General features: G+C 40.2%; 1 protein-coding gene across 1 annotated transcript in view; it reads left to right on the top strand.

Moving 5' to 3' along the window:
- The window catches only part of KMT5B (lysine methyltransferase 5B), a 55,107-nt gene that overhangs the window by 7,871 nt on the left and 33,213 nt on the right, over positions 1–14,023 (top strand). Inside the window, 1 exon segment of the mRNA XM_079103294.1 lies at positions 9,577–9,812. Coding sequence (XP_078959420.1) covers positions 9,653–9,812 — 160 coding nt within the window. The 5' untranslated portion in view covers positions 9,577–9,652.

Raw genomic sequence — 14,023 nt, forward strand, 5'->3', positions numbered from 1 at the left:
GGGAAATGGAAAGGAAATGTCTAGTGCATCTGGCCCTCTTTCCTTTTGCCTTAATAGTTGGAAAGAGGAGGCTCATTTGGTCTGTGTGCCAAACCCAGGAGATGGCCCTCTTCATTTTACCAAGGCGGGGGACTGTGAGTGAGGTTAAAAGACTTGTGCTTGGTCACACTGCTAGAAAGTACTAGATGAGATGAGAAGGACCCAGGTGCTTTCACTGCAGAGCCACATGCGAAGCCACTCTGGGCTCCCTCTGCACAGTGCACCACCTGGCAGACTCAGTCATTCCTTGAAATCCAGCCCAGAAATCACCTTTGAAGTTCCCCTCACCTTTTCATTGGCTGTTCTTCAAGGAACTATGGGCTATAGAGGCTGTACTTACAGACATGTGGCACCAGGTGGCATCTGTTTTCTAGAAGAATGAGATACTGTTGGGTCTCAGAGGAAAGGGTACAAAGAAGCATCTTGGATTTTATTTCATAGTACTACAAGGTAAGCAGTGGGTCAGTTGGAAAGATGGGGGAAGCAGTGCTTTGTTCTCTGTGGGGGTTTTGTTGTTTTGTTGAGTTTCCTTATAATCACATAACCTTTATTCTTAAAAGACCTACTGAGACTGTGGTGGACACGAATTCTTTCTTGTCTAAATCCCTCTTTGTAAAGCACACTGGACATGGGCACATGAACAATCATGAAGCAATGTTTTCTGTAATGAGGCAGTTAGCAATTTGTTACATGTCTGACTTCAGATTACCAGGTAGAAATTGCAAATGTCTGATGATAAATTTACCAGTAGTGGATGTTGCTATTCAAAATGTTTTACTAGATGAAAAACTTTTAGCTTAATAGCTATTTTTATAACTTTATAAATAGACATGTTCAATCTTAAAACTTTTAAGGAAGATCTTGGCTATCTGGCTTAGCATGGGACATAAGTGATTAGATGTGTAACTGGGAAACCACCTTTATTTTCAGAATCCATATAAGCCTGTAACTGTGTTTCATTCCTGCAGTTGAAGGGGAAAAAATAACTTTTCAAAGTAGTCTTAAATACCCTTTTTTTCCCCTTTTTTGGGGGGGGGGGCTAAGAATTGAACTCAGGGTCACTTAACCACTGAGCCACATCCTCAGCCCTTTTTTGTATTTTATTTAGAGACAGGGTCTCGCTGAGTTGCTGAGTGCCTTGCTGAGTTGCTGAGGCTGGCATTGAACTCAGAATCCTCGTGCTTCAGCCTGCCAGGCTGCTGGGATTACAGACATGTGCCATCATGCCTGGCTTAAATACGTACTTAAAAAAGTACGTTGAACCTTTTTTCATGTGTGTGTTAGAATTTTATGTATTTCCAGTGTCTGATAGTGAAAAAAATTTCTACTTTGGTTTACTTTTTCGTGGTCTCTATTAGTTTCCTGTGGCTGCTGTAACAAATTACCACATGCTTGATGGCTTAAAACAATAGAAATGTATTCTCCCACAGTTCTGGAGACCCTAAATTCAGCATCAGTTTCACAGGACCCACAGCTTGTATGACAGGGCTGTGCTCTAGAAGAGAATCTGCTCTCTGGCTCTTGGAGGGTCTGGTGGCAGTAGCACTCCTTCCCTTGTGGCCACATCACTCTAGTCTCTGCCTCTCCTGTGTGGGGCCTCCCCGTGCCTCTCTCTTACAAAGGCAGGATAATCTCCATCAACAGAATCCTTAATGACATCTTGTAAGACCCTTTTCCTTATATGGTAATATTCACAGGTTCCAGGGATTGGGACCTGATCGATTTGGGGGCTATTTTCAGCCTACTGCAGTCCCCTTTAGAGTAATAGACCAGTTTGCCATGATCAGTGGTTTAAAAGACTCTAGCCAGGGGCTGGGGAGATAGCTTAGTCAGTAGAGTGCTTGCCTTGTAAGCACAAGGCCCTGGGTTCGATCCCCAGCACCCTCCCTAAAAAAAAAAAAAAAAAAAAAAAAAAGACTCTAGCCGCCATTTGATCCCGAGAGGGCCCCCTTCCCTTGGTGGGCCAGATGAGAGCATTGCCACCTAAGGATGCTTGGGGAAGCTGTTGGATTGGCCAAAGCAAAGTGCTTCTGAGCTTCACCCTGCAAAAGCTAGAGAAGGAAAGCAGGAATGACAACCTAATAATAACACACCACTTGTCATCATTTCACAAGTATGGAGAGACCTGCTCTTTGCTGCTGAGTTGGTGGTGCCAGATGCCGGGTTAGCATGTGGCTAGGTTGGCAGCTCCAGTGCTGCAGTGACAGCTCTAACTTGGGTAGAGGTGTAATTGTGAATCTGAGAGAAACAAAAATCTCCTTTCCCACCAGCAGCATTAGTTAACTAATCTGGCACGTGTCTAGCTTTTTCAGGTGAGGTTTCTGACAGCTATTCATAGGAGCAAATTTTAAGGTTGCTGTCCTGAACGTGAATTCATGGTAGTTTTCTAACAGATTGGCAACTGAACAATTGCCCTGTCAAACCTTATTAGACTCTTATGATGGGATATTGATCAGAAATGTCTCTGATAGCTTTGCAGGTCTTCTCATATTGACCTAATCATTAGAATTATTACTTGAGGCTTCTGTAGAACTTTGGGTATATGGTGATTGCAGATGGGCTTGGAATAGTGGTTGGTAAAGACTAATTTGCAATTCTTTGATGTAGAATTCTTTTGTAATTTTAGATGTAGGGGAAAGATCCAGTGACTAACTGGATATGCAGCAGTTAGGTTTCAGATTTGAAAGAGGGTGTGATGTAGCTAGGTGTGGTGGTGCACACCTGTCATCCCAGCGACTTGGGAGGCTGAGGAGGAGGATTCCAAGTTTGAGGCTAGTATCAACAACTTAGTGAGGCCCTAATCAACTTAAGAGACCCTGTCTCAAAATAAAAAATAAAAAGGGCTGGGGATGTGGCTCAGTGGTTAAGTTCCCTCGGGTTCAGTCCCTAGTACCAAAAAAATGGAAAGCGTGATGCGAATGGTCCTGTGGTGTGGGAAGCCTGGGTGCTAGGTGTGAGTGCTTGGATAGCATACCTTAGCTAGTCCACGCTCCACTGGGAAGGTAGGTGTTATCAGATAACAACACAGGATGCAAGTACAGTGGTGGTAAGCTTGGGAGCCCTGTGGCAAGGATGCCTGTGAGCTTGGGAAGTGGGACTGGGCGGGGACTGAAGGGTGGGGGGCTGTCAGCCTGCCTGCCTTTCCGCAACGTATATACAATTATTATTACAAAAGTGATGCGTGTTCATTTTGAAAAGTTGAACATGTTCCAGGTAAAAATGACTTCTAATCATCCTCCAGGGATAACACTTAACTCTTAGGTATATTGAATTGTTTTCTTACCAGGTTATAGCCAAATCACTTGAAAAACATTTTGTTTTTCTGAATAAAATTTTCAAAAATCTTCTAATAGGTTAAAGCCCGCTTTTTAAAAACATGTGTTAACTTTTCAGTTTCAACCACTGGGGATTTGTTTCCCTGCGTCTGAATACTCTTAAGATAAACTTCAGACAAATTCACCATGTTAAACTGCTTAGAGATTTCTTGGTAATGTCACAGGAATTATGTTAACTTTTTTATAGTTCTTCAGAATCAGTTTTTCTATTTTTTATGACAGATTTTTTTTAAAGTCCTGATTTGTGTAAGGACGTTAAGCAAAATATCTCCTGTCTTTAAATGAAAAAAAGGATTGGAACCAGGGTTATCAAATTGGGAACGAGCTAAATCAAAAAATCACTAAACAGCTTGTAGTTCAGTGGTGGAGTACTGTCGCTGCCTGCCATGAAGCAGGCGCTTGATGGGGACCAAGCACATTTCCTAAGCATTGCTTTCTTCTGAAATTTGTTAAAGAGTATCAGGGTTTTTGTTTCATTGTTTTGCTTTCTAATTATAAATAAATACATTCACTATAGGCATTAGGGGTGGCAATGGTGGGGGTGGGTATTGAGGGAGTATTGGGCTTCACACCCATTGGGAAAGTGCACCACCACCGAGCCACATCCCCAACCCTTAAATAAAAAGTTTTTTAAAGTTATCCCATCCCCCCAAAATGGCCATTGGTGTTGCCATTGGTAGTGATCCTCCTGTACCCTGGTAGTGAGGGGTGGGGTACTTTTAGCTTAGTGGTATTATGGTATACATATGAGTTAGCTTTTTCTTTAATTCTTTGCATACATTAATTTTAGCAGCTTGCTTGCTTTTTCTTTGCAGTGCTAGGATGGAATCCAGGGTCTTTCAGGTGATAGGCAAGTGCCTATCCTTAACCCATTTTAGCAGTTTTTTAATGTTTCATGTTGTTCCTAAATTGTCCCAGTTTTATTTTTGTTAGTAGAGTCTTAAACATGTGCTTCTTCCTTACTCGTTGATCCAGTGGAACTGTGGAAGGTGCAGTTATTCTCTCAGGAATGGTGCTGTCCATCTGGGACCTTAGTTACAATTACATTTCCTTAGCTGGAACCCAGGATCTCACTCATGCTTGGCAGGTACTCTACCACTGAACCACACCCCAGCGGTCCTGGTTATGCCATTTTTGTGAAAACTTACAAAAATAGAGGGAATTCTACCCCACTTTCACAATCGGATGATCCATATCATTCCAAATCAGAGAATTAACTATTAAAAAAATTTACTCAGATCCAAGAAGCTGAAGGCATGGTGTTCTCAAACTATTTAACCAATTTCCATTGCCTATCCTCTCCCATGCTGAGTTAATTTACATTTTCTGGCATGTGAAACTTTTTTTTTTTTTTTTTTTGCTATTCCTTTTTTTCCCCTCTGCCATCTATTTCTTGAGCAGAATTTCTCGTCTTCCTCAGCATGTGTGTTGAGCTGTCATGTCCATTTTAGAAGTTCTCTATCATTTCTGAGCAGTGGCCCATCCTGTCCAGTTTATACTCATAAGAGAAAGAGGTACTTGCCTTCTGGGAATATGCAGCCTTTGCCTGTGTTGGTCACTCCCTGCTTGGGCACCTTCCCTGGTTTGGTTCCCCTCTTTTTTTGGCTGGTACCTTCTTTCCAGTGTCCTGTACTTTCTTCTCTCTCCACGACCTCATTAGCAGACCCCCTCAGTTCTTGGGTTTCTTTCATGCCTACTCACTCCTAGGTGATTTGGTCTGGTCCAGTGGCTTAGAACACCATCAACACTCTCACTCTAGATTTCTCTCTGTAACCTGGACCTGTACTCCAGGCCCTTGTGTCCAATGCCTGTGCCACTGGTGTCTCTAATGGGCGTCTCAGAAAAGACCAGAGCTAAACTCCTGCACCCAGATCCCTGCCAAAACCCAGCCTTCCTATAGTCTTTGTCACCACCTGAGTATTATTAGACCAGTCTTGCATTTGGAGGCACGTTTGAGTCCTGTTTGTCTCGTCCCAACATTCAATCTGTAAGTGTCAATAAAACTTTGAGAAAAGACTCCAACCTCTTCTTGCCACCTATGCTGCAGGCCACTAGTTCTCTGATTTATTGCAGTGCTCTCTCAGCTGGTCTCCCTGCTTTCTCTTGTTACTAGAGATTATTACAGTATTCATTTGTGGCCTCTTCACATGGCAAGCTGCCAGCATGATCCTTCAAAAGACTGATTTGGATCCTCTGCTTTCCACACCACTGGGAGTAAATGACTTCTGAAACCCTGTTTCATGTTCTTTCTTCTAGAAGCCTCTGTGGCCTGCTCTGTGCCTCTGCCCACTCCAATCAATTCCAGTCACCCAGCTTCTGTTCTTCAGACATACCACGGGCATTTCTGCCTCTGGGTTTCATGCTTCCCTTCCCTGGACCTTGCATGCTTTCCCAGGTGGCTGCCAACTTCCCCTGGCTTCCCTCAGCTCTCTGCCATCACCCCCTGCCACCATAAACTGCTGTATCTTACCCAAGGTGCTGATATTTACTTGTTAACTTATTATTTATTGATATTATTTATTAAGTTACTTATTTCCTAGCACTTTGTTCCACTAACCTGCATAAGCACAGATGAGGGCAGAAACCTTGTTTTGTTCTTTGTTCTTTGTTGAGTCTTCAGTGCCCCCAAGATCTAGATATAGAAGTCTAATAATTTTCCTGACATTTTTAAATTGGGAAATTAGAACTAAGAAAGATTATAGTTATGCACTTAAGAAGTGACCATTACTCTTTCTTAAATTTCTATTTTCTGCCAGTTTGGGGATAAAATTGAAGTAATTTTTACTTCTAAATATAGTCAGCGGCTAATCAGTTCAGATATTGTCAACCAAACCAAGACTGAACCTGTACTCCAAGACTGGGGGGTATTTCCATGTGAGCCTTTTTGGGTTCCGTGGCAGAGACTACTGCACTGGTATATGTTGGGAGGGGCCTCTGGGCTTTCTGTCTACCAGTGTCTTCAACTTCTGCTTGCCCTTATGTCCAGCACTTTCAACCTGCGCTTGCTTTTATGGTCCTAGAGGAAAGATCGTGTCACAAGAACAGAGTCCACACTTGGTAGAACAAACAATATTTTGATAATTAGTAGAGTTAAAAATTTATGAATAGCCCTGAACTTACTGTAGCTTTATTAGAACTGCCTTACTGATCTCTGTTGTCTAGTGGTTATGTGGAAAGTACAGGCATCTCTGCGAGGCCATGCGTGGGTATATGCAGTGTGCCTTGTGTGTGGAATTCATCCTTACTGTGATCCACAGAAGAGCTTATCACACTCTGGGACCTTCGGTTCAAACAATAATTGATCACAATGTGATCGAGACCCAAGTCACAGTTGTTAACAATATGGATCATTAACCTACGTTCAGTCAGAATAATGTATAAAATGGCATGGGTCTCAGTATGTTCTATGAACTGGGCTGAAATGTGTACTGTGTTGTTGAACTTTTCATAATTCTCAGAAAAAAATAGGTTGATAGATATAATTTCTTTAATAAAATTTGTTCCATAATTTGTCTTAAAATTTGCCATGCGATCTTCACTCTGATAGATGATAAAATGACTGTCAATGTAATTCTCACACTGCTCTACCTGGAGGTGGTACCCAGGGGGGCCTCCTCCCCAGATTTTCTGCTTTGTACCTGCTGTATGGGAATCTTGGCTGAGACTTAGGGGTTCTCCATGGAGAGATGGCTTGCTGTCTCTTGTGTCTCTTGATTCTGTCTGCAGTCCCCTCTTCTGGTTCCTGTGGATGACCTTTAGGCCTTGCTGAGGAAAGTCAGAGCTCCTGAGAGCCTCGAAAGCAGCATTCTTCAAGGCTGGGCTGGGCTCAGTGGCGGAGCTTGCCTAGCACGTGTGAGGCACTGGGTTTGCTTCTCAGCACCACATACAAATAAAGTCCATTGAAAATTAAAAAATATTTTGAAAAACCCCACATTGTTCCGTCATATAAACTGTGTGTTATATGGGATGTTTTAGGACTGGATTCCCTAAATGACAAAAAGTACTTTGCCTTCTCCTCCTTGCTCTTTTTCTCTGGACATATAAAAGTAGGGACTGATACTGAATGCAGAGTGGCAGAGGGTAGGGAGGTTCCTGGTGGTGGCTGTGAGTCCTGCCATGTCTGTACCTGTGCAGGATCTTCTTTTGCTATCCCTAGCACCATAGGCATCTTGAAAAAGGAGATTTGAAGAGGTTAGGCAGTACCTTTAATTACAGTTTTTTGTGACCTGGTTTAGAACAGAGCCTCATTTATTCTTTCATCAGTTGATTCCTCTGATCTACTCTGTTATGCTAGGTACTGGGGTCAGAAATAAGAAAAATGGATTCTTGATCTTAGGAACCCTCAAGTCAGTTACGGAAAGCACATGGTTAGTTACAGTGACCTAAGGCCTTTGACCTGTATTAGGGATGTGCAGCTGTGTTTGGCAGTGAAGGTCAAGGAAGATCTCATAGAGGTCCTCAACACTAAACTGGGGCATGTCTGAATTAGCCAGACATAAAGACAGGTCATAGTAGTCTGGGCAGAGAGAGAAGAAAGGTGCGAGAGGGCCATGGTGCATTATTTTGTTTTTCAGCCTTCCCGTGTCTAGATGCTTCACAAGTACACTGCTGTGCAGGGAAGTGTGGGGCACACTGGTAATCCCAGCTACTCAAGAGAGCGAGGCAGAAGAATTGCAAGTTCAAGGCCAGCCAGGGCAATTTAGCAGGACCCTGTTTCAAATGGAAAAAGAAAAACAAAAAACAGGACTAAGGATGCAGCTCAGTGATGGAGCACTTGCCTAACAGCATGTACAAGGAAGCCTTTGGTTTAATCCCCAGTACTGCCAAAGAAAGAAGTCTACTATTGACTTCTGTGCCTTTTTTCCTAAGTATGAATGTGTATAGGGTATTTGGTCATCAATAGGAGGTCTTGATAGGTTTGATGAATTTAGTATTTGAATAAGCTTTAGCTTATATCTGTTGTAGTTTTACTTGCCCTTTCCTGTAACTTAAACAGCAGTATTTCTTTGCATTTAAGGAAGCCTACAAGAAAAATTAAAAAAAAGGCACAATAAAAGTTGAATAGTAATGAAATTTAAACAGAAAAGGAACAAGAAAAATATATTTTAGAGAACAGCTGTAAAACTCCTCAACATCATTGAGACATTTTACCTTTCACTTGAGCATGGTCACACACACATTCTAACCTACTGTGAATTCAGATTTCTGAGGTCAAGTAAAACTGGGTGATTCATGTGTTTGTGTTGGGTATCACTAAAGGCATGTCCAGGTATGCATTTCTGGGAGTACTTGAAAATGGTTTGTCCTGGGGCCAGGAGGATATATAGCTAGTGGTAGAATGTGTGCTTATCAACGTGGAAGACTCTGGGTTCAGTGCCAGCACTTTTTAAAAAAGTGTATTATTCATACTTTCTATATGTTCTGTAAAGCAAACTGCCCTTGTTGGTGTAATCAAGAGGTCCTTGGGTGAAAGCACCAGGTTCTACTCATGTTTCCACTGCAGGCAGATTGAAATGTGGCCCTGGTTTCATCTATATGTCGGAGTGTGCTAGTGATCACAAAATCCCTTTAGGCCTTAGGCTCTAAAGTTGTATATTCTTGCACTTTGATATCTTTGGGCCTTTTCAGTGTGACTTAGACTAAAGCATAATTCCGTAATGAAGTGATAGAAAGGGCATCATTTTTCTTATTCCATTAGCAAAATGAGAGTCCATTCACCATGGTGGACAGAAGTTCACATAGGTGCCTTTTCCTAGGGCTTTCCTTTGGACAAAGAACATGATTTCTTTGGAGTTTACCCAGCTCAGAGAGCTTCACCAAAACCTGTCATTTGAGTGAATTATGGAGCTATTCCTAGATGTCAGCAAAATAAGGAGCAAAGATGATTCTTATTGATAGTTAACTGAAAGGAGAATACTTATTGAGCACCTACTGTTTGCTAGTCACTCTTAGCACAAGGAATGAACAAGTCAGAAAGATCCCTCCTGTCTTAGGTAGTTTACATTGTGACTAGAGTCTGGGGGCACTCTAGTCCTGAACCTGACATGGTATGGTTCGGGGGAGCTTATTGGTCTTTAAGAGTGAAAGCATTATTACTAAATTAATTTCAATCATGTGTGTCTTTCTTGGGGTGGGTTTAGCATACTTTTTCATGTATTTACCTCCCTGTATTGTTTTGTTTTTCATGTTTTGCTTCTGGTAGGAGAGAACATTGAAATCATTCTCTAAGCTATTAAAAGAGAGTGACTAAATGCACCTGGGTCAGGCTGTCTGTGGGTATGAAGTGGTTGGGAGAATCCAAGAACATGGTGATGAATGGCAGGAGAAATGGAGGCAAGTTGTCTAATGACCATCAGCAGCATCAATCAAAATTACAGCACACGGGCAAGGACACCTTGAAGACTGGCAAAAACGCAGTTGAGAGGAGATCAAGCAGATGTATGTACACACTTAAAGCTATTATTATTTCGATAGTAATTCTTTCCAGTTTGTAATGTGTATTGTTTTCTTTTGTTATAAAAACAACTTTGTAGGGCTAGGGTTGTAGCTCAGTGGTAGAGATGCTTGCCCAGAATGCACAAGACCCTTATAAAAGAAAATTTCATATATCCTCATAGTTACCAGTATAGTTTTTTTTTTATTCTCAAGGTTTTTAGCAGTTTTTATTCTTACCAAACAATATGTAAAACTTAAGTTTAAAGCTGTATATAATCTTAATCATGTTTTTCTGTCTATAACTTTATATTTTGTAGAATTTATACCTGAATAGTTGGTCTCTTCTTTTTTTTCTTTTTTTTCCCCCTTAGTACCAGGGATTGAACCCAGGGGCACCTAATCACTGAGCCATATCCCTAGCCCTTTTTATTTTTTATTCTGAAACAGGGTCTCCCTAAGTTGCTGAGGGCCTCATTAAGTTGCTGAGGCTGGCTTTGAACTTGTGATTCTCCTGCCTCAACCTCCTGAGTTACTGGGATTATAGACATGCACCACATGCCCAGCAATTGATCTGTTCTATAAATTTTTTTGACATACCACTGAGAAATTTCTTGTAACTTCAAGATATATTTTTTATTTCCAATACAAGTATAGTTTTTCCATAAATGTTTCACAGAGTGATATGAATACCAAAGTCAAATCTAATTTAAATGATGCATAGAATGGAGGACAAGTAGAATTGCCTGTTTAACAGCTCATAGGTCACAATTCTTCTGATTTGTACGGGGGGAACTATGGGTCCTGACAGTGGCACATGCTGCCAAGTTGCTTTATCCTCCCCTTCCCACCCCCCCCCCCATCCCCGCCACTTTCTTGGTGGGAACAAGGGTACTCTGAGAATGTAAGTTGTATGTTTTGTAGTTCTTCTCAGGGTAGTAAGGTGCTGGAGGTTGAGTGTAAACTAAGTGGGTGTTAAATGAAGGTTGTTCAAAAGCATGTGTGTGCCCATCTTAAGGACAACTTTTTTAGTTTTTGCTTTTCCTAACATCAAACTACTTGCTATCGAATATCCTCAATTTGTGTCAGGATTGGCCATTTCCCAGTGATTTGGATTAACCTTGTGTTTTCTGTAGTGTCAAATCTATAGTGTCAAATCGATTACACCAGTTCCAAGTTGTTTCCCTCTATTCACCTTCCAGGGGGGATGCTGTTTATTGTGCCCAGGCTGCTGTCTCCCTTTCTTTCAATATCAGATCAAGTCAGTGTTTCCTAGAAAACCAGGCATGATTCCTGCTTGGGATAAGAATAGGAGAAAGTCCAAGACTTTATGGGCTTTCTTTTACATGGACACCAGCTCACCCCTAAGGCTGCTGTCAGCATAAACCTTGACCCTGTCTCACCTCTTAGCATTTAGTGGGAACCTAAAAGCTTGAGAAATGTAGTGAGTGACCTTACCATTGGGATTGTTGTGGTCTGTAAAATAGGCATCTCTGAAGTGAGTTAACAAATTACTCTTGGCTTCTTTTTGTGCATTATAGTGCAAAAAGATTTTAATTAATTGTCATAGATACAAAAGAATTTAAGAAATGATCATTACATGAATTGCACTTTGCTAAGAGTAGATAGAGGTTGGGAAAACACATAGTGTGGAGCTGGCAGCTCACATTGAATGTTTTTGGGCAAGAATGTTGCAGAAAGAAAGCCAGAGAAGGAGAGAAACGGGAGAACACAAAGTAGCACCTCATCTTGGATAAAATGCAGCAACTTCACCTAACATTATACCCCCAAAGGGCATGAAACAAAAGCTGACAAAATCGAGGGGGGAATGGGCAACTCAGCAATAATTTGGATATTCCAATACTCCACTTTCAGTGATTGATGGAACAAGTAGGCAGAACATCAGCAAGGAAAGACTGTACTTAAACAACACTGCAAGCCAAATAGGCCTATCTGACATCTATAGAACATTCCATTCAACAACAGCAGAATATGCCTTATTCTTAAGTATGTGTGAAGTGTTCTCCAGGATGCACCATGTGTTAGACCATGTAACAGGCCTTAGGAACTTGAAAGGATTGAAATCATACCAAGAATGTTCTCTTACCACAATGGAGTAAAATTAGAAATTCATATACAAAAGAAATTTGGGAGACTTTACTAATACGTGAAAATTAAACACTTGCTCCTAAATAACTGATGAATCAAAAAAGAAATAAAAAATGAAACATTCTGAGATGAATGAAAATGAAGATACTCATACCAAAACTTATGGGAGGGGCTGAGGAGATGGCTCAGTTGGTAGAGTGTTTACCTTGCATACACAAGGCTCTGGGTTCTAATCCCCAGCACCAAAAAAAAAAAAAAACTTATGAGATGGAGTGAAAGCAGTAGCTTAAAAGGAAATTTATAGTCATTGTAAATGCCCATGTTGAAAAAATAGATCTCAAGTCAGTAACCTAGCTTTCTACCTTAGAACACCAGAAAAAGAAGCATGTACTAAACTTGAAGCAAGCAGCAGGAAACAAATAATGAAGATTAGGGTGGAAATTAACAAAATAGAGAATAGGGGAAAAGGTGAAAAATCAGCAAAACCAAAAGTTGATTTTTGAAAATATCAACAAAACTAGCAAACGTTAAGCAAAAACAAGAAAAAAAGACTGAAATTACTAAGATCTAGAATGAAAAAGGAAACATTACTACCACCTTACAGAAATAGATGTTATACTATGAGCATTTGTATACCAACAAATTAGATAAGTTTGATAAAATGGACAGATTCCTAGAAATAAAGTAAAGTGATTCAAGAAGAAATAAAACTTGTGAAAAAACCTATACTGAATAAAGAGAGAGGATCAGTAAAACAAAAAAAGAAAAAAAAACCCACACATAAAATCTCAGGTTCAGAAGACTTCCTTGTGAATTCTCCAAGATATCTAAAGAATTAATACCAATTCTTTATAAACTCTTCCAAAAAATAGAAGGCAAATGAAAACTTTCTAACTTGTTTTATTACCCTGCTACCAAAATCAGATAGCATAAGAGAACTATAGACCAATGTCTCTTGTAAATATTGACAAAAGAATCCTGAATAAAATACTAACAAATTCAAGCCAGCATCTTATAAAAAGGAGTCTGCAGCATGACTATTGGAATTTATCCCTGGAATACAGGGCTGATTTAACATCTGAAAATCAATTAATGTAATAAACCAACTCGTAGAATGAAAGACAAAAAAAACGGCATGGTCATTTCAGTAGCTGCAGGAAAGGCATTTTAGCAAAATCTAACCTACTTTTAGCATGGGAAGCACTTAGAAAACCAAGAATAGAAGGGAATACCTCAAGCTGATGAAGAGCTATGCGAAACCACAGCTCATAGCTTATGTCATATTTAATGGTGAAAGCCTAGATATTTTCCCCCTAAGATCCAGGAGCAAAACAAGGGTGTCCATTCTCACCACTTCCATTTAACATTGTACTGGAGGCTCTATAGCCAGAGAGTTAGTCAAGAAAATGAACTAAAAGCCATCTAGATTGGACAGGAAGAAGTAAAACCATCTATTTTGCAGATGACATGATAGCATAATATAGAAAACCTGGAAAACCACTAAAAAAATTAGAATTAGTATACAAAGTCAACAAGGTTGTAGGAAACAAGATCAGTATGCAATAAGTCATTCATTTTTATGCACTTGTAATGAACAACTCAAAAATGAAGTTAAAATCTCAATGATGACATCCAAAATAATAAAGAAATAAATTTTAGAAATATGTTAACTTTGGACTGGGACTGTAGCTCAGTGGCTAGTAGCACTTGTCTAGTATGTGTGAGGTACAGGGTTTGCTCCTTAGCACCACATAAAAATAAAGGCATGCTGTCCATCTACAACTACAAAAAAAAAAAAAAAAAAAAGGACAAAAACAAACAAAAAAACATGTAAAACTTATCTCTGAAAACTATAAACCATTGCTGAAAGTAATTGAAGAAGACCTAAATGGAAATGTTCATTGATTAAAAGACTTAATGTTAAAATGGCAGCACTCTTGAAATGACAGATTCAGCAGTCTTTATCAAATCCCAGTTGACTCCTTTGCAGAAAATGACAAGCTGATCCTAAAATACTTATGGAAATTCTAGGGACCCAGAATAGCCAAAACAATCTTGAAAAAGAACAAAGTTGGAGAACTCATACTTTACAATTTCAAAACTAAGTA

Source organism: Sciurus vulgaris (assembly GCF_902686455.1).
Source record: "Sciurus vulgaris genome assembly, chromosome: 11".
Lineage (NCBI taxonomy): Eukaryota > Metazoa > Chordata > Mammalia > Rodentia > Sciuridae > Sciurus > Sciurus vulgaris.